Source organism: Arachis ipaensis, chromosome B04, assembly GCF_000816755.2.
Source record: "Arachis ipaensis cultivar K30076 chromosome B04, Araip1.1, whole genome shotgun sequence".
Taxonomy (NCBI): domain Eukaryota; kingdom Viridiplantae; phylum Streptophyta; class Magnoliopsida; order Fabales; family Fabaceae; genus Arachis; species Arachis ipaensis.
Genome location: NC_029788.2, coordinates 111,228,520 through 111,254,110, shown reverse-complemented (window position 1 = coordinate 111,254,110; position 25,591 = coordinate 111,228,520). Strand labels below are relative to the sequence as shown.

The 25,591-nt window shown below is 36.3% G+C and overlaps 3 protein-coding genes and 1 long non-coding RNA gene across 4 annotated transcripts; 1 reads left to right on the top strand and 3 right to left on the bottom strand.

The window, feature by feature from the left end:
• On the top strand, positions 358-3,003 carry LOC110271197. The gene is made up of 3 exons (XR_002361620.1): positions 358-1,071; positions 1,145-1,486; positions 2,818-3,003. It is a non-coding gene; the product is annotated as an uncharacterized LOC110271197 (long non-coding RNA).
• LOC107636805 (protein TsetseEP-like) lies at positions 11,952-16,887 on the bottom strand. Its single transcript, XM_016340285.1, has 2 exons — positions 16,519-16,887; positions 11,952-12,386 (listed from the first exon to the last, which is right to left on the bottom strand). The coding sequence occupies exons 1-2, from the start codon at positions 16,885-16,887 to the stop codon at positions 11,952-11,954; spliced, it is 804 nt and encodes a 267-aa protein (XP_016195771.1).
• Positions 19,858-20,664, bottom strand: LOC110271568. The gene is made up of 3 exons (XM_021122550.1): positions 20,654-20,664; positions 20,184-20,350; positions 19,858-20,078 (listed from the first exon to the last, which is right to left on the bottom strand). Exons 1-3 carry the CDS (start codon positions 20,662-20,664, stop codon positions 19,870-19,872), a joined length of 387 nt encoding a protein of 128 aa, XP_020978209.1. The 3' UTR covers positions 19,858-19,869.
• On the bottom strand, positions 20,677-21,717 carry LOC107636806. The gene has a single exon (XM_016340286.1). It carries the CDS (start codon positions 21,715-21,717, stop codon positions 20,677-20,679), a length of 1,041 nt encoding a protein of 346 aa, XP_016195772.1.

Below are 25,591 nucleotides of genomic sequence, written 5' to 3'. Positions count from 1 at the left end.
TAAAATATACAAAATATTCTCCGACATTTATTTTGGTTAGACAATACAATCTTTTTTTGTTAGTCACTAACGATGACTGCTGACGTGGAATGTTAACTCGCACATGTTGTAAGACCCAAGACTTTTGAAAAGTCCTATTTTAAACTAATCTCAAACCATATATTTATTTACAGTTTTATTTTCAAGAAATTATTTTATTGAAAATAATTTGTAAAATTGATGCACAAATAGTATTTTTATACATTATCATTGTTGGGTTAAAATTCATTTCTAATTACTGTATTATCCCTACTTTTATTTGGAATTACTAAAATGCCCATAACCCTAATTTTTGAAAATGAAACTCTAACCCTGAAACCCTAACCCAATAACCCGATTCCCTTTCAGCCACATCCAAACCCTCTCTTGCTCTCAGCAAGCACGCACACACACCTAGCTCCTTCAATTTGAAAGAAAGAAGGAAAGGAAAATAAAAAGAAGGGGAAACGAGGAGAGGGGCTGCAATCGGAAGAAGGGAAGGGAGGAGAAAATGTCGCCGCCGTTCAGCCTGTCCCTGCCACCGTCGTGCTGCCACCGAACCGCCGAAGTGCCATCACCGTTCTCTTGTTGCCGCCGCAGTTGATAGAAAAAAGAGTGAGATCCGAGAGAGCTGTGAAGGAAGGGCGTCGTCGGAGGAGAAGCCTGGCACCACCGCCGCCACTGTTCGTCACGCCGTCACCACTAGCCGCGCCGTCACCAGTCGCGAGAGAGAGAGATCGGGCAAAGAGAGAGGTGTCGTGAGGGAGAGGAGGCGCCGCTGCTGCTGCTGCCTTGCCGTCGCCGCTACCTGGGTCCTGTGGTCCAAGCCACCATTGATGGAGCTCCGTTTCTACTTCTCTGGTCCGCCGCCACGGCTGGAGGTCCGCCCGACCTGATCGGAGGGAAAGGAGAGGTTTAGGCCGCCGCTGCTACTTGCGTGGTGAGCTACTGCACCAGCCACTGCCGCAGGAATTGCTGCTGGAGAAGGGAGCTGCGCTTCTGTGTTTCTGGCTGCCGGAAAAACCTCGCCGCCGTCACCGGAAAATCCTGCCGGTAAGGGTTTAAGTTGATCTTCGTTTTCTTTGGGTTTCCAGAAGCTTTATTGTTGTTGTATGATTGGTTTCAGTTTTCATTGCCGGAGTCCGGGTCGCCGCTGCTGCTTGAGGTGGCTGCCGGGCTGCCGCCAAACCGGTTCAGAGACCGTCGCTGTATCAGTTCAGTCGTTCCTTCTTCGTTCGATAAGCGTCTTCGATTTGAAAAGCCCTCTGGTTATTGTTCTGTTATCATACGCTGAGGTTTGTGACGTTAATTGCTATAAGATTGAGTTTTGGTTGTTATGTGTTGCGATTAGAGTTGCTATGGCTACTGCGAAAGTGACTTGGAGCCGAGGTTTTGGTTGTTGATTTCGGGTTGAGGCGAAAAGGACTCTGTGACGCGTTTGGGTTATGGAAACACGATTTGTTTTTGGGTTTAAACCCTATTTTATTTATTCAACTCAAGAAGTTAAAGTTTCGGAGGTTTTCAAGGAATTTAAGAAATAAGTTAGGTTATTCTCCCCTGAAGTCTTGGGACTCTGCTGAGGAATCTTACGACCAAATCTTGATTTAGAAATGAATGATTGAGTCTTTCAAAGAGATTTTGAACTCGGCATGGTTTTGAGATTTTTGGAAGTGTTGGAAAGATGTGGAAAGTGGCTCCGTTTTGAAAAGTGATTCTTGGCTAGCTGTGATTTGACTACGTTTGTTATTTAAAAGTAAATGGGCCAAGAATGATTTTGAAATAAGGTATTGAGCCTGATTGATTGTGGATATCATCAAGATTAATGAGTTATTGTTTGGTAGGCGTAAGGGCCGGGTTCGTCCCGCTTATGCTGAGAGATTGATAATTGACGAGATTGTTGATAAGTCGCTTGCGCCTGGCAAGGACGGTGGTTAATCCCGCTTGTCGAGGTTGCGACGCCCGCGTAAGGACGGTGGTTAATCTCGCTTACGTGTAGATGTGAGGTCGGAGGCAAAGTATCCCGCTCACATCCTTTCGGATCACAAGAGTGTGCAGGCACTGACATCCTGGACCGTGTGGCAGGCACGTTATCCCAGAGGGTTCCCATTTATACGTGACCGAAGGGTAACATTCCCATGGGAATGTGTCGGGTTGGCAATTGAACCGACAATGTGATATCACAGCCAGTAGGACAGGCATTCATCATTTGCATCTATGTGATATTGTTTGGGTGTGCATATTATATTTGGTTTGCTTATGTGAATACTTATGTTAACTGTTATACTTGTTGTAATTGCTCTTGATTGTGTTTGAACTACATTATTTGTGATTGTGTTTGATTGGTTGACTTGTGATAAATTGGTTGATGTTTGAGTTGTTTGGGCCGGGGGCCGTGTTGGATTGGATGGGCTTGAGGCCGTGATTGGTATATTGAGTCCTAGTTCTGTATAAAGTATCTGATCGGTTCAGTATAGACTTAATGAACCTATGCTTGGAACGGGATGATCATTTATACCGCGTAGGTAACTGCTTTCATGGTTGCAGTCTAGGAAAAACTTTTCAGACATTTTCTTTAAGAAAGGAAAAAGGTTTTGTTTTAGAATATTTGAGAAACTTAGCAAGTCTTCAAAAAGGAATTTCTGGATTTCGAATGTGAACCTATGGTTTTTGGAAAGACTCATAAGACGAGCAATGATCACTGAACTCTAAGAATGATTTTGTCTTTACGTATCTTGTTATAACAATTTCTGTAATTCTATAGTGAGAACAAGCGAGGACGACGTTCTCACTCCCCTACAGGTTATTTCTTTTCAGGATATGGAAGATGAGGCTCCAGGAGAGTTATGTTTATTTTCTGTTTACTCGGTCTTTTTGTATTACCGTAGCTATTGTTTTTCCCTCGCCTTTATCCTTATTAAGTTTGTAAGAGGGATAGGAAATTATGATATGTATATTTGTAAACTAGTGTTATGTATATATATATATATATAGCTTAAGGTTGTATCTGATTTGTATGTATATGTATGTTTATGTTTTCACGAAAAAGAGTTATCGAAAGGTTATACGGTTTTAAGTTTTAAGCAGGTATTTTTTAAAAAGCAATTTATAAAATAAATAAATCTATATTTATTTTTGACCATGCTACATATAAATTTAATGTAATTATAGATGTCATATTTTATGACCATTCTTTTATAATGAGAAGAAAATGAGTATTGTTGTTTAAAAAGATTGGAGAATTCTTATTGAACATTTAATTTTTCATACAAATAATTAAAAGTATTTGTACAAATAATTTATATGCAATGTGAACTAAATTATCTGAGGTCAAATTTGTAAAAGTTAGTCAACCACAAAATTAACGTAGATAATTTACAAAATTTTAATATGAAACTTCTCGTACTTTACAATACTTGAAGAATAAATATCTTGGCAAATCTAAGTGTTCTGTTCATGTTCTTTAAAAAGTTTTAAAATTTAATTATTGTAATGTTGCACAAAATGGGCTTAGAGTTAAAGTTGTTTGTGCTATCATAGATAGCAATTATGCCAAAAAAAAAATTCTAAATTTATTTAGTGTTAATATCTTAGGAGGTTAGATATATAAATAATGGCCTTCATAATTCAATTAAATTGATAAAAAAATCAATAAATATTATAAATTTTAATATTTATCTTTCTAATTTTTTTTATATATTTTATAGGATATATATTCAATTTTTTTTACAAAATAATAATAAAAAATAAAAGAATTGATGTATTTTTTAAAAGGAAGACTAATATTTAAGAAGGAGAACATATAATTTCTACAATATCAACACCTGTAAAATAGTTCTTCTACTTTATTGAATCACGAAGAAAGCGAGATACAACCTTCAAAAATTCAAAGAGTTGCATCAGATGAGTTTGACCTTAAATTTTTATGTTAAATTTTTGGCCCGCCAAAATTTTGTTTCAAGCTCCGCCACCGAAGACGGTGACTTTTAAAAAAGATTAAAAATATTTGAAGAGAATATTTTAAAATTTTAAAAATATTTTCAATGGCTGTTTTGAGATTTTTAAAATTTTTCGAGGATTATTTTGTACTTTACTGTGGGACCACATGTACAAGCTAACATTCCATGCCAGCTAAAACCTGAGTGACTAACGAAGGGAGACTGTATTGTCTAATGAAAATAAACATTAGAAACTATTTTGTATATTTTAAAACTTCAGAGACTAAAGTGTCTGATTTTAAAAACTTCGGAAACTGATCTAGATAATTACTCTAAATAATATATTCTCTTATGTATAATAATATTCACATGTATTAAATTATTTAATTAGTCATGCCTAAATTTAATTAAATTATATTTTTAATTAATTTATTTTAAAGCAATATTATACGCAATATGCAATACATTTGAAAAGACTAATAAACGATATTCTTATAGATGACGGACCTAACAAATTTATGTTGGGAGAACAAAAATAATACACATTACTGTCAAAGGATATATTAATTCAAAATTAAAAAAGTGTACATTAGTTATTCGAAGTGCACATTACTATCATATTTTTTACATTGAATTTTAAGAACATCTTTTGATTAGAAGATACTAATGGAGTGACTCCACATTTTAATGGTAACTTTCTTTTAAAATATTTTTATTACTATTTCTAAAAATAAAAAATATATTTCTAAATTAGTAAATTGATCGATTCACTTTAGAAATTTATATGCAACATAATTATATATAATAGAATAGAATAAAAGATAAACAAATAAATAATAAGGATCACTAAATCAAAAATAAAATAAAATATATAAATTCATGATTTACATTGAGAGCAATGTTTCCTATAATATCCTTTGAAAAATAATATCAACCCAAGCGTGACATACTTAAGATAATATCAAGTCACGTGAAAAATAATATGCACTTAATATCAACTCACATAAAAAATAATATGCATTTATTTCGACGTAATGTTCATCGCACGCATTCGTCTTTTTAATCGTACGCATTCGTCTTTTTCGCGTAGGTCTTAGGAGGAAGAGAGATTTTAGGGTTTTTAAAATTTGTAAGATCAATCCTATTTTAATTTTTTTGTGGGGTTTAATTAGAGTCAGGGTTTACACAATATATTTTTATAATTTATGAGACTGTGAGCTGAAATTATTTTGAAGAATTTAAGGCCAGTCTTAAGGTATTGGACTCAATTGACATCTCTATTAATAGTAATTAATTATAATAGGAGTACATAAGAAATACATAAAAATAAAAAATTTTATGTATTTTTTATGTATTCTTACTATAATTAATTACCATCAATATTAAACTAATAAAGAAAATAATTTAGGTAACAAATTTGAAATTTATCTTTTAATAAAGAGAAGATGACCACTTGATAAGGAATAGAAAAAAATTAAAAACATGAAACTAAGCGTTTAAAGAAATAAAAGAGTGACGGCTGAAATTTGAGAATGGAAGAAGACTAAATTTGATTAGGTTAACTAATAGTCAAAATAATAAAAAAATTAAAAAATGGGTTTGAGACTTTGAGCATTTAAGCTTAATTTATTTAGGCTATGAATTCCTTACTCCCATTTTTATGTGGGAGTATCATTAACCATCACTACAATATTTACAAAATAAACTCTACTTTTTTATTTTTAAAAAAATTAATAATTAAATATTGATCCCTCTAATTTCTTTATTTTACATATTCCTCTTATCCCTTTTAATTTGAGTTTCAAAGAAAAGACTAAAGAGACAAGAGTTCTCCTAAGATTTTTGCCCCTCTCTCAACTTCCTTTCAACGTCACTTGTTTCTTATGCCTTCCTCTCCGCGGTAACTCGCTTTCTGATCCTCTTCCTACGCCGTGTTTGTTCTCTGATCCTCTCCATTTGCGCGGTTGCTCATTCTCCCCTGCACCGTGCTATCTTCAACGTCGCAATACGCTGCGCTGCCGCTGTTACACTCAGGTCGACCACTTCATTGTTTTTTGTCGCCTCTCTGTTCCTCTTCTTCACCAGCGACTCTGATTTCTGTCCTTCTCCCTCCACCTCTATCTCTGCGACCTACTCCTTTAAGGTTCCATTTTATTTTTATTTTTATTTTACTTTATTTCCTTTTCTATGAAAATTTTATGTGAATTTAAATGTTCTTCGTATGGCAGAATATGCCTTCTGAAAAGTGTGCAAATGTGTAATTTTCATTGACAATAAATTTATTTATGAGTTTAATAGTTTTACTTGAATGTTGTTTTAATTTTAAAAGAATTTCATAATAAACCAGTGAAAAGTTTTAAAATGGATTAGGAGTCTTTGATCATGCTTGAATGATTGAATTTGATTGTTGTAATTTGGTTGGTAGAAACTATTTTAATTTTTAATTGAATAAAATTCCTATTTTTTTTATTTGAAATTTAACCTCTGTTGTAAAACTAGGACAATGATTCTGAAGAGCCAAAATTTAATACATGATGTTTTGTATGAGAGAATTCACATTGGATTAGGAGTAGAAACAATAAACAACATAAGCGATAGTAGCTTATAACAAACTGTGCTACCTTGCCTCAAAATATATGAGAATTGCTTAACTGTGTTATTATTCTATACATCACTTCTCAAACATAATCTTAGATATATCTTTTTCTAATTAAAATTGATTTTTGCTTTAACTTTGAAACTCTGATCTCAAAAGTTGGTGTTAAGAGTGGTTTAGTTAGGATATCAACTACTTAAGGGAGTGGAGTTGAGTAACACTAATCGAATGAAGATCAAGCATAAAGTGCTTGGTTTATTGTAGAGAAGAGAAATTACAACTAAAAACACTAAACTTAAAGTGGTTAACCTTACTATAGAAGAATTAATGAACTAGTTGATTTGCAATTGCTATCCCATTATCATTTTTCTTGTCAAATTTTTAACTTTGTATACTTTAGAAGTTCTTAAGTCCCCAATGCTTAATTAAGCTATTACCTTTTTTAATTTATTGTGTTTTTCTATCTCTTTATCCATTTGATTTTGGTCTTATTCAATTTAGGGTGTATATGCTGTTTGTTGACAATATCAAATACAACATCGACATTCTGTGACAACGGATGTATTTGAGGGCTCCACGAATATTTTGAAGAATCGTGAAAATTATAGTAAAGTATCTTTTTTTTTATTCCTAGGTTTTATTATTCTGGGTCTTGGAACATCAAAGCTTACTGATGAACGATATTCTCTTGTTCGGTTTAGAATTTCCTCAAATGAATGAAATCTCGTTGTAAAGTATAGTTTCCAAACCAATCAAGAGTCCTCTCATGCAAAAATTTAGGTTGTCACTAGTAACAAACCCCAAATAAAATTATAACCGGAGTATTTGGACTCCGGGTCGTCTCCTTAGGAACCAATGGAGTGCATGTGTATTGGCTATAGAAGGGAAAAAAAAAAGGGGGTTTTGGTTGATGATCGACAAGGAATTTAATTGTGCATGGAAAGTAACTCAAGCAAACAATTAAAAGAAGCAATTAAGGAAGAGAGACATTCATGGCATTGAATTGAGATCTTAGGCTTTCTATCCTAGTCATGCACGATTAATTTATCTTGTTTAGTTAACTCACACATCGGGAGAATGTCAAACAAGACCAATTAATCGAGTCACAGTTATAAACAAGAATTTATCTCATTACGTCATCTCCAACAAATAGGGAGAAAGTCTAACGAGACTAGCTAGTCTCAATCCAAAAGTCCTAACCCATTTACTAATCAGATTAGCAAAAGGTTAGCGTTAATGGAAACAATACTAGCTAACAATTCTGAATCACCAACGTAAGTTGGGTTTTCATGACTCAAGATCGCCCAATTACTCTTTCCAAGCCAAGAATGCTCACAATCTACTCTAAGGTCCAACTAAGCATTTTGTCAAACACTTGGTGGGTAGTAAAGAAAAGCTTAGTGAAAGTGCAAGAATTGTAAATCTACTAACTATCAATTGCAAGAAATGTAAAATCACAATCCAAATCAACATCAATTAAAGAAACATCAACATTAAAATTGCATTAAATATAAACAAATCCAACATGAGTTCATCATCACAAAAAAGAGCAAAAGGGAAGATTAACATAAAAACTAAGAGAATTATGATGTAGAAAAGAGACATTATAGAAGAAACTAAATAAGATCAAGCAGTTAAACATGAAAATAAAATAATCTAACCTAATCCTAACCTAATTCTAGAGAGAAGAGAGAGCTTCTCTCTCTAGAAACTAACTAAAGACTCATGTTGGCTAAACTAATTGCTCTCCCTTTGCTTGGACTTCAATTCTGCATGAAATACACTCAGAAACAAGTTGGATTTGGGCCTGGGCAGCTCAGAAATCGCCCCAGCATTTTGCCATTAAGTGGGCCAAGTAAGAGTATCGGCGCGCGCACGCCATGTGCGCGTGCGCGTCGCTGGCAAATTCCTAATCTGTGCGGAAGCGGTATGTGCGCGGGCGCGTCCTTGTGAAAAACCACTTTTGCGCGTGCGCGCCTTGTACGCGTGCGCGTCCGTTGATACATTCCAAATCTTTGTTTCTTCATGCACTCTCCTCTTTGTATGCTTTTCTTCTCATTTCTTCCATCCAATACTTGCCTTATGAACCTGAAATTACTTAACAAACACATCAAGGCATCGAATGGAATTAAAGTGGATCTAAAATCACCAAATTAGGGCCTAAAAAGCATGTTTTTACATTTAAGCATAATTCAAGGGAGAATTACAAAACCATGCTATTCCATTGAATAAATGTGGGAAAAGGTGAATAAATCCCCCAAAATAAGCACAAAATAAACCATGAAATCGGGGTTTATCAAATCTCGCCACACTTAAACTAAGCATGTCCTCATGCTAAAATTAAGAAAGAAGCAAGGGGTATCACATTTATTCAATGCAAACTACTAACTAAATGCAATCTATCTATGTGCAAGTTATCTACATGAATGCAATGGCTCAGTCAAAACAAGTTAATTTCCAAGAGTACATACATAAGCACAAGGGCTAGGGTATTAGCAATCAAGCAAACCACAATTGGATTGAATCATCGAAAGAGTTTACAAACTTGCAAGAGCAGATTATTAAGGGTGGAAACATGTAATTGAGCGATCGAACCCTCACCGGATATGTATCCGCTCTAGGCACTCAAGCGTATAGGGTTGATTTACTCAATTCTCCCCTAATCATGCTTTCCAAGATTTGTTTTTTTCATCTAACAATCAACAATCAAATCATGCATGCATACAATTATCATGAGGGCTTTCCCATAGGTTGTAATGGGACTAGGGTCAAGGTAGGTTGCATATGGTCAAGTGAGCTAGAAATTCGAATCTTTGATTAACTTAAACTTCCCACCTAACCTATGATAATCTATACAATTCTAAACAAACCTAACTACCCATTCTTCATTTTTTCACACACTCATGCATTCTCTTTTTGATCATCACACATATGCATTGGCTCTTATTGAACTTCAACTTGGGGTATTTTGTCCCCTTTTTATTACAAATTTTATATTATAAATTTTTTTTAAGTATATGTACAAGGATATCAATGCATACGATTTTACATTTGATTACTACATGAGTATGTACCCAATTCCCAAGATTTTTCAACAAAAATACAAGAACACTTTTATCTCTACCCAATGTTCCCAACTCTCCCAAAATCAAATAATGAACACTCTCACTAGCCTAAGCTAATCAAAGATCCAAACAAGGGATATTTATTGTTTTTCACTTAGGTTTGTAATGTGCTACAATTAAGAATAAGTGGGTTAAGCATAGGCTCAAAATTGGCTAACAATGAAAGATAAAAGATAGGCTATTTGGGTAAGTGAGCTATTTGAACAATGGCCTCAATCATTTAAATGCATGTATACACAAAGTAATGGATATAAAGAATCAAACAAATCAAAGATTACAATTATAGAGAGAGAATAATGCACACAAGAATGAAAATAAGTGGTTATATATGATGTAACCACACAATTAGGCTCAAACCTCACATGCTTGTGTTCTTAGCTCAAAACATGATCCACAAAGTATATATTTCAAGCAAGTTCTACAAAAAATTTTTCAACCAATTGAGGTGGTGCCCTAAAAATGAGTTTCTTGGAAATTTTCATCATATTGATTGAGCTTATTCTAATGCAAAATTGTGATTTAGAAAAAAAATTTTAAAATTTTTCTAGTTTATCCCTTTTTCAATCAAAACACATTTCTTCTATAAGAAGGGTCAACTAGATTTTCAGCAATCCATTAATTTTCTAATCACAGCCAACAACTAAGATGCAAAATATATATATATATATACTAAAAATGTGAAACAACCAAAATAAGAGTGCATGCAACCTATTTACATGAATGCAATGGCTTAGTCAAAATAAATCAATCTCCAAGAATACACATGCAAGCACAAGGGCTAAGGTATTAGCAATTAGAGCAAACCACAGTTGGATTGAATCATTGAAAGAGTTCACAAACTTGCAAGAAAAGATGATAATGGGTGGAAACATGTAATTGAGCAATTGAACCCTCTCCGGATGTGTATCCGCTCTAGTCACTCAAGTGTATGGGGTTGATTCACTCAATTCTCCCCTAATCATGCTTTCCAAGATTTATTTTTCATCTAACAATCAAAAATTATTTCATGCATGCATACAAATATCATGAGGACTTCCCATAGGTTGTAATGGGGCTAGGGTCAAGGTAGGATGCATATGGTCAAGTGAGCTTGAAATTTGAATCTTTGATTAACTTAAACTTCCCACCTAACCTATGACAACCTAAACAATTCTAAACAAGCCTAGTTATCCATTCTTCACTTTTCACACACTCATGCATTTTATTTTTGATTACCACACATATGTATTGAATTTATGAAAACTTAAACTTTGGGACCCTTTGTTCCCTTTTTTTTTTAAACTAAAATATATACAAGAACATCATTGCATATGGTTTACATATGATTAATACATGAGTATGTACCCAATTCCTAAAAATTTTCAATAAAAACATTAATACACTTTTATCTCTGCTTAATGTACCCAACCTTCCTAAAATCAAGTAATGAACACTCTCACTAGCCTAAGCTAATCAAAGATCCAAACAAGGGACATTTGTTATTTTTCACTTAAGCTTGTAATGTGCTACAATTATGAACAAATGGGTTAAGCATAGGCTCAAAATTGGCTAACAATGGGAGATAAACGGTAGGTTTATTTGGGTAAGTGAGCTATTTAAACAATGACCTCAGTCATATAAATGTATGTATACACAAAATAATGGACATAAAGAATCAAACAAATCAAAGATTACAATAATAAGAAGAGAGTGATGCACACAAGAATGAAAATAAGTGGTTATGTATGATGTAACCACACAATTAGGCTCAAATCTCACATGCTTGTGTTCTTGGCTCAAAACATGATCCACAAGTATATAGTTCAAGCAAGTTCTAAAAAAAATTTTCTACCAATTGGGTGGTATCCTAAAAATGAATTCCTTGGAAATTTTCATCATATTGACTAAGCTTATTCTAATGCAATGTTGTGATTTAGAAAAATTAAAAAAAATTTCCTAGTTTATCCCTTTTTCAATCAAAACACAATTCTTATATAAAAAAGAGTCAACTAGATTTTTAACAATCCAGAACACTTTTCTAATCACATTATATATATATATATATATATATATATATATATATACTAAAAGTGTGCAACAACCAAAATAAGAGTGTCTACAAAAGCATAACTATGTACAGTAATCCCAAAATGATCTAAAACATAAAGTGCGGAATAAAACAAAATAGAGTAGCAGCGAATAGAAATAAAAGTCTGAAAGTTCACCACATAAGTGCAAACACCGGTCACGAACGGTGACCTCCCCACACTTTAGAATTTAGCATCGTCCTCGATGCTACTACGGAAGCTCGGAATGGGGGTCAACTATCGCACCAGGCTGTGGCTCATGCTCAGGCTCGGGTGGTGGAACTGGAGGTGGCACTGGCTGTGGCTCAGGAATGTCATGCTGGACCTCAGGAGTGGTGTTCTGCATCTCTGGTGGTGCCTCCTGCTGTATCGGCTCCTCACCATGCTCCTCCTCCAGATCCTGCTCATCAGAAGTGGGGGACTCTGGAAGTGGAGGGAGCTCGATACCCTGTGATGCAGCCGCCTGGTCTAAGCGGTCGAGGCGTCGCATGACACGATGCTCGAAGCGCTCCATGAAGCGAAGAAGGTGCTGCACTAACAGATAGGTCAGCTCAGGTGCTGATGGTGGTGCAGGTGCTGCTATGGAGGATGAAGGTCTAGCCGCCTCGGCTACCGCTCTAGCTCGAGAACGGCGGCTAGTCGGGGGCTTCTCGTGCACCCATAGACCCCAGGGAATAGTAACTTCCTTGTCATCGTCATCTGGAGGTGGTGGTGTCACGTCATCGTCCTCCCATGGGACATCAGCTAGCTCAGCTAAGCTAGTAATCAGTGTCGAAAACGGTAGCAAGCCACGGATATGAGCTCTCCACATTCTATGCCTAATCAACTGGGGGAAATACACCTCCTTCCCCTCCATGACACACCCAATTAGAACTAGCATATCCATCGAAATCTCTGAGAAGTGAGTGGTAGGAAAGACATAGTGGGCAAATATCTGCTGTCAGGTCCTAGCCTCCCTAGTCAGATATGCAAATAGCATTCCCTTGGGATTCGTGGTGCTCGAATCCATCACCCAGGAGGCATCTGGTGTAGCAATCACGCGCTTAAGTGCCTCATAGTCAAAAGTCATGGAGAGGAGAGCTACCTCTGCCTGCTGGTAGGCACAAGTCTCAGGAGTACCAACTCTGCAAAGCAGTGCATCCCTTATGGCATCCTCAGTGATCATAATCTCTCTACCCCTCAAGTGTACTGAATCCAAGCCTGGTCGGAAGAAGTTACAGTAAAATTCCCTGACCCACGAGATGTTAATCCGTCCCAAGTCTCTATCGACGAAATCCAATCCCAACTCAGAAATACGGGCATTTATGGCACGCCTCACATCATTGGGAAGATTCATCTTCTTCTCAATGTTCAGCTTTGTCTTTGCATAACGAGAAAGGCGTAGCTCGCAGTAGAGGTTTGGGAATTTAATCGAATCAGTGGATGGAAGTAACTGATTTTCTTTTTCTTCATCATTCATCGGATTCTTAGCATAGTTAGCATATGGTGAGGGTGTAGAGGTCTTAGAGCGCTTCCTCTTTTTGGAAGTAGCGGCTATAGCCTTTCCTTTATCCGACATCCTGAAAAACAGAAATAATATAGTATAAGCCTATAGCCAAGTAGATACAAAGCACTCGAAGCGAAGCATATTCATGAAGTGAATAAAGAAAGAAGATTCCTTGGAATGCAAGCAACGAAATACAGAATTCAAACCAAACTTCAAACCAAGAATTCAAACCATATTTTGCACATTATTCGTTAACTGAGTTCAGAAAGCACCATATCCAAAAGAATGACAAAAGAGTTAGGTTGAAAACCGAAAGAAGTCAGGTGATGAAACAAGTTAGAGTTAGAATTTAGTTTGAAAATTAGTGATATGGTGATTACCATCTCAATTCGAAAGTAAGGCACAAAACAAGGCAGTTAATAAGTTCACAATCATGAATTGCAACAAGTCATTGATGATGAAATATGATATTGCTAGAAAGCAACTAATAAGAAACAAACCATCAATCAATGTGAAGATCACGAAAATCACATGAATTTATGTTGGTAAAATCAATTCATCGAGGAGTGAACCAATCAAAAGGCGTGAATAACAAGCAATGGCCAATCGAAAAGCTTGTTCAACCATGCAATGCAAAGAAGTAAATCAGCATGAATAACAAGCAAGAATGTGAAAAGCATGACCAAAGAACTTGTTCTTGAAGAGTTTTCAAAAACCATTTAAGCAACAGTACTCTAGTTGAGCAGAATTTATCAACTAGGGACTGTTACATTCATCAAACAAGATCAACACAAAAACTGTGGTTAATGAAAATTCGGCAGCATTTCAGCAGCATATTGGCTAATTCCCAAATTTAAACAGTCGCAACAAATTCCGCATGGATTCATTAAGGAATCAGAAACACAGAAATCAGGTTTGAATCCATATGAGTGGGCGAACAAGCCAATAATGTAGCACAAACAGCAGCAAGCAGAGAAATAAAAAACAATTCAAATTAAATCAGCCAAGAAGCAGTTATGAACAGGTAAGCAGCCAATATCCATGAGTAAAGCAACTGTTAACAACAGCAAGCCAAACTTAGTTAATGACTGAATGGAAACAGCAATGTAACAGAGCAGTTCACACAGCAACAGAAATTCAAACAATGCCTAAATCCACTACTCAGCTCAGATTCTCTAACAACCTAATTCAAACTAAACTAACTAATCTTACCTAATCAAACTGATCCTAATTATGCTAATGCAATCAAAGTAAACAACAAAAGAAGAAGTAAAACAGGGGAGGGTTAGAACCTGGGTGCAGAGGCTGAACAGAGCAAGAGGGAGGAGAAGGTGAAGTGGAGTGGTGAGAGGGAGAACCAGCTACGATCAGCGGTGGAGCTTGCGCCGGCGACGATGGTAGCCACGGCGGTGCTGGTGGCGTAGAGGGCAGAGAGAGACAGAGAACAGAGGGGCAGTGAAAGAGAGAGGAAAAGTGAGAGAATAGAGAAAAGAGGGCGAGGCGATGGTGGTCGACGGGATTGGTACGCTCGCCGGAGGTGAGGTGGTTGATGGGAGAAGTTTGAAGATGGAGGGGGGAAAGAAAGAAATGAAACGTTGGAGAGAGAGGGGTGAGATGCGCGAATGCGCTAGGGCTCGCGTCTCTGGGGTAAGTGAAAATTCGAATCCACGCGCGCGCGCACTGTGCGTGTTCGCGTGGGTGGGCGAAATGGAAGAACGGCGCGAAAGCGCCATGCGCGCTTGCGCATAAATGAAGGAATCGGAATGTGCGCGGATGCGTAAGGTGCGTGTCGGCGCGGATGGGCTGGGCTCAGGGCACAAAAGGGGCCCAAAGTTGGCACAACTCTCGGGTCCTTTGGCCTGGATGATGCTAAGACGCATCGACGCGCGCGCGCACTGTGCGCATTCGCGTGGATGGCTTGAGGTTATTGGACGGGCGCGGAGGCGTGTAGTACACCAACGCGTAGAAAAAAGGGAACAGGGGGTGACGCGGACGCGTACAGCGCGCGTCTGCGTGGGTTGAGGCACAAAGTTGGTCCAAAAGTGGCGCAACTCTCTGGTTTTTGGCCCAAGGAACTAAAATACGCAGCCGACGCGCGCGCGCGCTTTGCGCTAGCGCGTGGCTTGCTATTCTTCCCCTCTTTTTTTTTTTTGAGCATCAAAGGATCTCATAACTTCCCATCTTTCTCTAAAATTCCAGCTAAGGTGTAAGATTAGGCACATTTTGAAACATAGGGACATTTTCAAACAACTTGAGAAAACTTGCAATTCAAGCAAAAACTCAATTCAAAGAAAAATTCATCCCTCATTAAAGCATAAAATGTATAAACACCTTAGTAAACAAAGAAAAAAATATATGTCAAGAAGTAAAGAAACTATATACAATGGAACCCTATTCATTCATTCATTATATCTACAAGAGAATGGAAAGAGTTTACGATGGTGGGGTGTCTCCCACCAAGCACTTTTAGTTTAAGTCCTTAAGTTGGACCTTGGGAGGCTCCTTGTTAAGGTGGCTTATGCTTGTACCCATCCTTGAACCTCCAAAAGTTCTTGTCCTTCAATCGGTTGTCAGAAGTTCTAACCTTTTTCATTAAGCTTTGGTGTGGTTCTTTCCAAGATGTGAGCTCCCGAGAATGACTACCATAGGATAATCCAGGATCCCATATCTTGTCCTCGCACTCATCTTCTAGTTGATTGTCTCGACTTTGTCCGGGCGACGAGAAAACAGAATTCTCATGGAAGCACCAAACTACTCTCCTAGACCCATTTAGTTTAGCATTACACCAATCCATGCTCTCTAATTTCGAGCTTCCCACAATAATGAGCCTAGATTTAGAACGCTAGCCACTAAACATCCTCCTTTTCCGCTTGATTCCACAAAGCGCCCTAAGTTGGCCATCCGTTTCGAGCAAACCATACTCAAGTGGGAAAATCAAGCTGAGAGTTAGAAGTTTTACCCACTCAAGCTGAGGATTGGATGACGAACTAGGTGGAGGAGTTCCCAAAGATCGTGATAAAGCATGCTCCACTCCCGTCCATCCTCTTCTAGAGGTTTCCATCACTTGGCGAGGTTCTTCAAGTTCCTCCTCATGCTAAGCTTCCTCAAGTTCATACTCCTCTTCACCAATTTCTTCTAGTTCTTCCCCCTCACTCTCATCGTAGATAGGAGGTCTAGTGAAGTCTACCTCATCATCAAGTCTAAGCAATTTGGGGAAGGACTCTTCAAACTCAAAAGGATCATATGTTAATTCGGAATCATCATAGGTAGGAGAGTTTGTTGCTTGGAACACTTCTTCCAGTTCTTCACTCGCATTAGGCCTTGGAGGTTGCAAATCCTCTTCAACCTTGCTTTCCAATGTACTGGAGAAGGGTTCAACAGGATCGTCAAGGAAATTGATCGAGGTGGGCAAAAAATCACTAGTGATGGAATCCACTTCTCTATCAATTTCCTTTAACTCATTGTTTACTCTCGCGATATTGCTCGTTTCTTTGATATTCTCTCCACACTCCTTGGAGGGGGGTTCCTCAACTTGGGATTCCTTTATGTACTCAACATGTCCTAAACATCCGCCCACTACTTCCTTTTGTTCGCTGATTCCTATCTTCTCCTCTTGTTGCGCTTCTTGCTTCAGTTCTTCTTCCTCACCATGAAGTTCCATGTTTATATCCTCACTAAGCTCCTGGGTTGTTTCTCCACATTCAACAGTGGGGGTACTTATGGCGCATGAGCTTAGGTGAGATGTTAGGTGACCCACGGCTTCTACTATGCCGGCCACCCTTACTCTTAACTCCTTGAACTTGGTTTCATCCTCCTCTTGTCGCCTCAAAATATGAGATTCAAGGTCTCTCAATTCTAACATGAAGAATCAACATCAATTAAAGAAACATCAACATTAAAATTGCATTAAATGTAAACAAATCCAACATGAGTTCATCATCACAAAAAAGAGGAAAAAGGGAAGATTAACATAAAAACTAAGAGAATTATGATGTAGAAAAGAGACATTATAGAAGAAACTAAATAAGATCAAGCAGTTAAACATGAAAATAAAATAATCTAACCTAATCCTAACCTAATTCTAGAAAGAAGAGAGAGCTTCTATCTCTAGAAACTAACTAAAGACTCATGTTGGCTAAACTAATTGCTCTCCCTTTGCTTGGACTTCAATTCTGCATGAAATACACTTAGAAACAAGTTGGATTTGGGCCTAGGCAGCTCAGAAATCGCCCCCAACGTTTTGCCATTAAGTGGGCCAAGTAAGAGTATCGGCGCGCGCGCGCCATGTGCGCGTGCGCGTCGCTGGCAAATTCCTAATATGCGCGGAAGCGGTATGTGCGCGGGTGCGTCCTTGTGAAAAGCCACTTCTGCGCGTGCGTGCCTTGTACGCGTGCGCGTCTGTTGATACATTCCAAATCTTTGTTTCTTCATGTACTCTCCTCTTTGTATACTTTTCTTCTCATTTCTTCCATCCAATACTTCCTTATGAACCTGAAATTACTTAACAAACACATCAAGGCATCGAATGGAATTAAAGTGGATCTAAAATCACCAAATTAGGGCCTAAAAAGCATGTTTTTATATTTAAGCATAATTCAAGGGAGAATTACAAAACCATGCTATTCCATTGAATAAATGTGGGAAAAGGTGAATAAATCCCCCAAAATAAGCACAAAATAAACCACGAAATCGGAGTTTATCACTTACTCAGCTTTATGTTGTATAATTAGGATTCAACGTCACCAACAAGGCATGCTGTGTGAATTTGGGAATTACAAGGGTTGGATCGGGCACTTATCATCAGAAATGACATGCAGTCAATGCGATTTTAGCAAACAACATATGGAATGGTTGGCACATTAAAATGTGGCATCCTATGAACATGAAGGACATGAAAAAAATGATTGATTTGTAAAAAACTGTGTAGATATACATTAATGCTAGTTTAGGATATTATGATTTTTTACATATGTTGTTGTAAAAAACTGTGTAGATATACATAAGCTTGTACAATGAAAATCTCTTTTATTAATTACCTACCCCGATACTTTAGTTAAAAACTTGAAAATGAACCTATATTTTGTTTTGATTTGTCTTTTGTGTTCCAAAAAATTTTGTAAAATATAATATTCTTTTGTGACTAAATATTGGATCTCCTTTTAATATCTGTAAGCATAGTTTATTTAGTGGATCAAGTTGAAAGTAATTTTTACCTACAAAAATAACTTTGATTTGTTTGATCTTCTGAATCATAATGCTTAAGCTGTGACATTTTGTTTCAAAGTAGCAATTATGTTGTGTTTCTAATATGACGAATTTAGTTTAACATGCGGTTAATGTAAAAACATGAATAACAAGAAAGCGTATTTGTTTAAGTTAATGGATGAGACAATAGCTCTGTTTGGATTATTCAAGTCATGGAGTGCCATAAAAGCATTTGAAAAACCTTTAAACAAAGGAACCAACACGAATAACTCTATTTATCTATTTCTCCTCAAATAACCTCCATTCTTGACTTCAATTCCTTTAACAATCATCAAAACTCATTTTGGGAGTTCTTTACTTTCATTCTTATTCTAATTGAATACAAATTTGAAAAAAAAAAATTACAAACACAGCAATGGTTCTAATGCACCATGCATCAGCTTAACAACATATATAACAATATTTGGCATTTACATTGACATTTAATAAGCTATATTCTGGCAATTCTCTCCCTACCATGTTGTAGCATGTAGTCTTTCTTTATTTCCTCCAGAACAGCATCATTAGTACTGTAAGAAAATAGAACAAATAGAAAAAGAAGTCCATTACTATATTTTCAAAACTAGAATTCTGATTGAGTGTGTATATAAAAGTAAGCCAATCATAATACCCTAAGATCAAATGATCAAGGTTCTGAAAACCGAACCGGTGATCGAACTGCTCTAGGCACTGGTTCACTGGTTCATAGGTTCAACCGGTTCGACCGTGGTTGAATCGAAAAAACCGTTTTATAATAAAATAATAAATAAAATATAAATAAGCACATGAAAATATAATTATAGTGTAATCTAAACTTTAAAATATCATTCAAATTAAAAGTACTACATAAACCAAAATGTTATAATCTCATTCAAATACAAATAACCAATCAAACATAACATAGCAGCATCAAAATGATCCAAGTTTGTCATCAATCATCAAAATCCTCCATAACTTGCTCCAGATTTGTGTCATTGATTTCATCACCTTCATTTCCACTACTTGGACCAGAAAAAGCAAGTGGTGCAGCATAAAATGTACTAGTACTACCACCACCACCACCTTGATCTAAATCAGCATCAATCTCATCTAAGAAAATATAACACATTATCAATAAATTAAAGATCAAAGCTATTGTAATTTATTTTCTGATCAATAAACTATAATACTCACCAAGCAAGTCTTCAATATTACTTGGAAGATCAGGCTCTTTTTCAACAACCTCTTCCGTCACCCAAAAATCAACCTTATCAATAGTTTCAATATCGATTGGATCATATTGCGACTTTTGCTTTCTTTTTTTTATTTCCTTCCTAACAAATTAAATACAATATATGATAAGCCTAGTATATTAGCTATACAAAATCTAATTATATGAAATGAAAGGATGAAATATATATTACCTGGATTTAAGACGCAAATTATATGTAACATACACAATATCACTTAGCCTATCATGCTCCAATCTATTCCTTCTTGTTGTATGAATTTGATCAAAAAGACTCCAATTCCTTTCACACCCTGAAGAAGCAGATGCTTGGCTAAGAATGCGAACTGCCATTTTTTGTAAACATGGAGCAGAACTACCAAACAACCTCCACCATTCATCTACAAATTACAATCCCATATCTCAAGTATTAGTTATCAAATTAAGGAAAACAAAACATAAAATAACTAAATAACTAAAGTTTATTATCAAACAGATATTATTACCAGGTTGAAGTTTTTTTGCAGCTGGAACAGCTTCAGGCCTATCAAAGCTTTCCTTTCGATCTCTATATAAGTGTATTTCTTTCATTGCCTCAACTGAATCTAAATTATTAACCTTGCAATACAATATAACAAGATCAAGTAAAGCTCGCATGACATCAGGTGATTCTCTATAATTTTTAGAAAAAAAGCAATCAGGATTCAAGAAATAGGCTGCTATGTGAAGATTTTTTTTTCAAATGTTTGTCCCATCTTGAGTCGATAATCTTTGTGTAAGGTTGATATGCAGTCTTCCTATGCTTGAACATTTCTTTGATTCTATTTTTTGACCTCAGCATACCTTCATAAACAATTCCCAATGATGGTTTATCATCGGCATCTACCAACCTCAGCAATTTAATCAACGGACTCACAATTTGGCATACAGTAAAACAATCATCCCAAAATTTATTGTCTAGGATAATTGCACTCACATCTCTACCATTAGCACTCCTTCCTAATTTTGTCCGGTAAAGTGTGTATCAACAACCAATTGTTGTAATTCCGATTTGCGCTTAAAGATACTCATCAATGTGAGGAAGACAGTGGCAAAACGAGTTGCACCTGGACGAACAATCTCCCTCCAATCAGGTTTTTGTCTTAGCCAGGACAAGAACACCGTATGATTATATACAAACACGGTAATCTTCGAAGCACGTGTTGCAAGGCTAGAAATATGTGGCATGCTGCTTATATCTTTTAGAATAAGATTCAAGCAATGAGCAGCACAAGGTGACCAGTGAATATTTTCAAATTTCTTATTAATAAGCCTACCAGCAGCAACATAATTCGCAGCATTATCGGTCACTACATGAACAACATTATCAGGTCCAATCCATTCAATCACCTCTGAAAATAAGTCGCACAAGCTTGAAGCATTTTTAACCATACTTGAGGCATCTACAGATTTCACAAAGCACAACCCTTTCGAACAATAAACCAAAAAATTAATCAACGTTCTTTGCCTTTGATCTGTCCAACCATCAGCCATGAGAGTACATCCAGTTTCTTTCCAAGCAGACCTATAGCTATCAACAACCATTTGACACTCCCTTTTGAGATCGGCTAATAAGTTAACCCTCAAAGAGTCATAAGAAGGACCTTTATAACCAGGCCCAAATCCAGCTACACCATCCAACGTATCTTGAAAAAAAGGTGACATAACCACATTGAATGGAATCCTACAATCCAAAAGCCATCTAGCCACTCGCTTATCAACTTCATGAAGCGCCTCTTTATTTTGAAACACGCTTTTCAGACTTGGTTGACTTCCCGGAGTTGTTCTTGGTGCAAACATAGGAGGAATAATGGTTTTTGCTTTCTTTTTTGGATCGCCTCCAACAACCTCCTTAGTTGGTAACTGACTCGGAGTTTGTTGTTCCTCTTGCGCTATTACTTCATCAATTGCATCCTCACACTCATCGGTACCCTCTTCGTTGAAACTTACTTTCCTTTTACTAGTTTTACTTTTTTGAATCTCTTTCAATAAACCTTCCATTTATTTTTCTACATCATACGGGACCTTAGAACACTTCTTAATGTCTCCACCTATCTTTGCCAAATGCTTTTTCATTCTATTAATTCCCCCGCCCCCAAAAGTACTCAGACAAAATAATCATTGGTAATGCGATTTTCCATTTATATTTTGTAAAGCAACGTATCTCTAAGCAGGATCAGTTTTCTCCCGAACACTAGAAGTTTGTGACTGATTTTCGTTACTCGCGGGAGGAAGAGAACGTTCATTTGAAGCAAAATTATTTTCAGCATTATTATTCCTAGGTAGGTCTTGGTTGATACTTTCATCCATACCTAAATATTACCCGCAATCCAACCCAATAATCTCAACTCTCAAGTTCACAACAAATGAACAAACAACATCCAAAATCAGAGTATACAAACAACATCTCAGGTTCAAAAAATTCTTTGTTCACAAAATCATCTCTCAAAATCAGAGTATACAAAATCAGATTTCACAATGACAAAATCATGTCACAAAATCAGAGTTCACACAATCAGATTTCACAAAATCAGAATTCACAAAATCATGTCACAAAATCAGAGTTCACAGTTTCATACTTCCATCAGATTTCACAGTTTCATCAAAGTTCACAACTTCACATATCAGTTCATAACAGTTTCAGAGACTCAGAGTTCAGTTCATCAGAATCAGTATCAAATTTCATCACAAAATCATGTTCATAACTAAATTAAAAATTACCTGGAAATGAGGAAATCTATTGCTTTCTCTCAGAGCTCGAAGGACTTCACCGCTTCAACGCTTCAACCGAACTCTATTGCTTTCTCTCAGTGGCAGAGCTCAACGGAGGTGACTGGTCGAAGTGGCTGAGGGCGCGACGGAGCTGAGGGCGCGACGGTGCTGACTGCGCGAGGTATCTGACGGCGCGATGGTGCTGACGGCGTGACGGTGCTAAAGGCGCGACGGAGGTGAGTGTGTTCAGGGCTTCAGGCGTTCTCTATGTCTCTCACAGTCTCACTCTCTCTGACCCTTGCTTAACTGTGGTGGGTGTTGTTCTGTGGGACGCTGGAGTGCTGGACGAAAGTGCGAAGGGGAAAAGGGAATCAGGGTTCCCAAAACGCAAAACGGCAGCGTTTTGCTGCAAGGCTAAAAAATCGGCCGTATCTCGGTTCGGTTCGACCCACCGGTAACCGGCCGGTTCGTCGGTTCAATGTCGGTTTTCAAATTCTGCAGTTTTCCTTATTATCCGAACCGCTTTAGCGTCCGGTTTACGGTTCAACCGGTTCGACTGGCCGGTTCGAACCGATTTTCAGAACATTGCAAATGATAGCAGATACGTTTGAAAAGGTTACATGATCAAATGAGCTTGATGGCAGATATTTATGGAAAATTAAAGTCCAAAACCAGCATCAATCATTAAAACAGGTTTAATTACCATTGCATTATTTGCATCTAATATAAAAAAGTCAAAAACTAAGATTATAATAAAGAAACACATCTCGATCTAAAGAAAATAATAAAAACTAATCGGAGTAAAAAAAGCACCAAAGAATTGTTGTTATATATATGTATGTAAATTGTAAATGTAAAAAGGATAACATCTCCGACAAAGACCTAATAATATTTATTATCTTTTTTTTTTAAAGTAGATTATACTTTATAGCATACTCAATAAGTAGAAGTCACCAAAAAAAAAATACTCAATAAGTAGAGATTTAGAGCCAAGATTCCAAAAATTACATGAATAAAAGGTACTTGATCATGCAATAGCAAAAACATGAATTTATAATAAAAAAAAATTATGTGAAATTGAAAAGATACATCTTGACCATTATTGTATCGATTTTATCTAACTTGCCAATTATTGACTTGTTACAAATCAATCTTTAGCTTCATTGCTACCATGCGAAGCATCCTCATCATATGCTAAAATATAAGTAAAATAGTATCATTACCAGCTATTAAGCAATTAGAACATTATCATAACTCATTGACATATATATTTACAATCTCATCATGATCAAGCACATCATCTTCAAAAATATCAAATTCAGGAACTTCTAACTAACATTGATCAATGTCCCGATGAATATGACAAGTTGTTCAATTGTTCCATGCCACATTCACCATGGCATGATTAATGCCACATCCAAAAGCTGGCCAGCATTAACACCTGCCAGTATTACTTGGAAAAAGAATCACCATTACAAAAGTACTATTTTTCACTTACTAATACAAGTTTATCAAATGCAAGTCAAAAAGTGAAGAATGGAAAGTTGAGGCCTCACATGAAGAAATTGACAGATACTTGTTGGTTCTCATAATGTGTTGGCCTTTATAATTCGATGTTCAAACTCAATGTATAATAATACATCACACAAATTTTCGCACACACATCTATGCCCTCTTACCTTATGCAATGCAACAATAAAAATAATAATTACCCTATATCCCATTCCTAACGAGGCTTTGCTACATGGATGAAATAGTGAAATAGTAACATTACATCCTATCATAAACTATGTCTGAATTTTGGAAAAAATTGCTTAACATTTCTTTTAACTTTGAACATACTTTAATCACCAACAACCATATTAGAAAGGAAGAGACTCATCTTAAAATCTATGAAACACAAATCAAACTTCAACAAAAAATGTTATGAGTTGTGACAGATTTCTAGCAAATGAAAAAAAGATTCATCAAGTTCAAATATTCAATATTTTCTGATCTCATTATTCACAATTAAAAAAATGAGCAAAAAGTAGAATCAATTTACAAATATGACTACACTAGTAAATATAACTTTTCTAATTTTACAAATATGAGCAAGTTAGAGATATAACACACATATATAATCACATAAAAATAAGCAATAGTTATAATACAAAAGTTAAAGTTTTTACTTGTAGCTAGCGAGGACTTCGGGGAGAAGCGAGAAGAGAAAGAAGGTCTTTTCAACACCTTTGGCAGGCTTGGAAAGCAACGAATATGAAACAGGACCAATGAGGACATGGACAATTTTAACACCAAGCTGAGTAAAAGAAAATAGATATTCAATCACAATGTTAATAATTTGATGTGCATAAACACGTGAAAAGGCTAAGAATTGTGTTTTGAAAATAATGATCCACTCAAGTGGCAAGACAAGGTTTGATACAAAAATCAATAACAATTTTCAATTCAAATATTGAATAGAGTAAAAAAATAAAAAATATTTACTAGTTGTTACCTCTGATGCAAACCATGTTAGAGCGAGGTATAGGCACTCCAATTGCAGACATGGCAGTGAGACAAGGCGAGACCACCCAGCAGCGATGGCGAGATACAGCGAGGAACAGAGTATCAATGACAGCTCACGATGAAGAGCAGAGAACAAGCGAGAAAGTAGGGCAAGGAATAGAGAATCAATGACAACGCAGAGAGATCTGAAAGTGTGGTGCAGCGGTGGTAGAAGGAGGTAAGAACCCAGAGCCAAATATCTCTTCTCTTTGAAAGAATGTTTAAAAGGAAAAGGGAATATTTTGAAAAACTAAAAATATAAAGAAGCAATGTCTAATTATCAAATTTTTCAAAAACAAAAAAGTGGAGTTCCATTCATAAATATTTTAGGATGGTTAATGTTACTCTCAATTATGTGGGAGTAACAAATCCGTTTATAGTGAGGTCATCCAAAAAACATACATATGGTTCAAACTTGAGATCTTCTTAAATTACAGCACAAGTCATCCACTAAGCTAGTGTTTTCTTTATTAAATAATATGCTAATAAGTATATATATACTAAAAAGTAATATCTTTTATTTACCAAACACTTATATAATAATAACTTCTTATTTTTCTTACAAAATGTTATATTAATGAAATTATACTATATTAATAATTAAAAAAATCCTACT

Coding starts and splice junctions, on each gene's coding strand:
- LOC107636805 (XM_016340285.1), bottom strand. CDS start 16,887: ATGGAACTTCATGGTGAGGAAGAAGAACTGAAGCAAGAAGCGCAACAA. Junction 12,387..16,518: donor CGAGTGAAGAACTGGAAGAA/GTGTTCCAAGCA, acceptor GTGCACGAGAAG/CCCCCGACTAGCCGCCGTTC.
- LOC110271568 (XM_021122550.1), bottom strand. Junction 20,079..20,183: donor TGCAAAAAAACTTCAACCTG/GTAATAATATCT, acceptor TGTAATTTGTAG/ATGAATGGTGGAGGTTGTTT.
- LOC107636806 (XM_016340286.1), bottom strand. CDS start 21,717: ATGGAAGGTTTATTGAAAGAGATTCAAAAAAGTAAAACTAGTAAAAGG.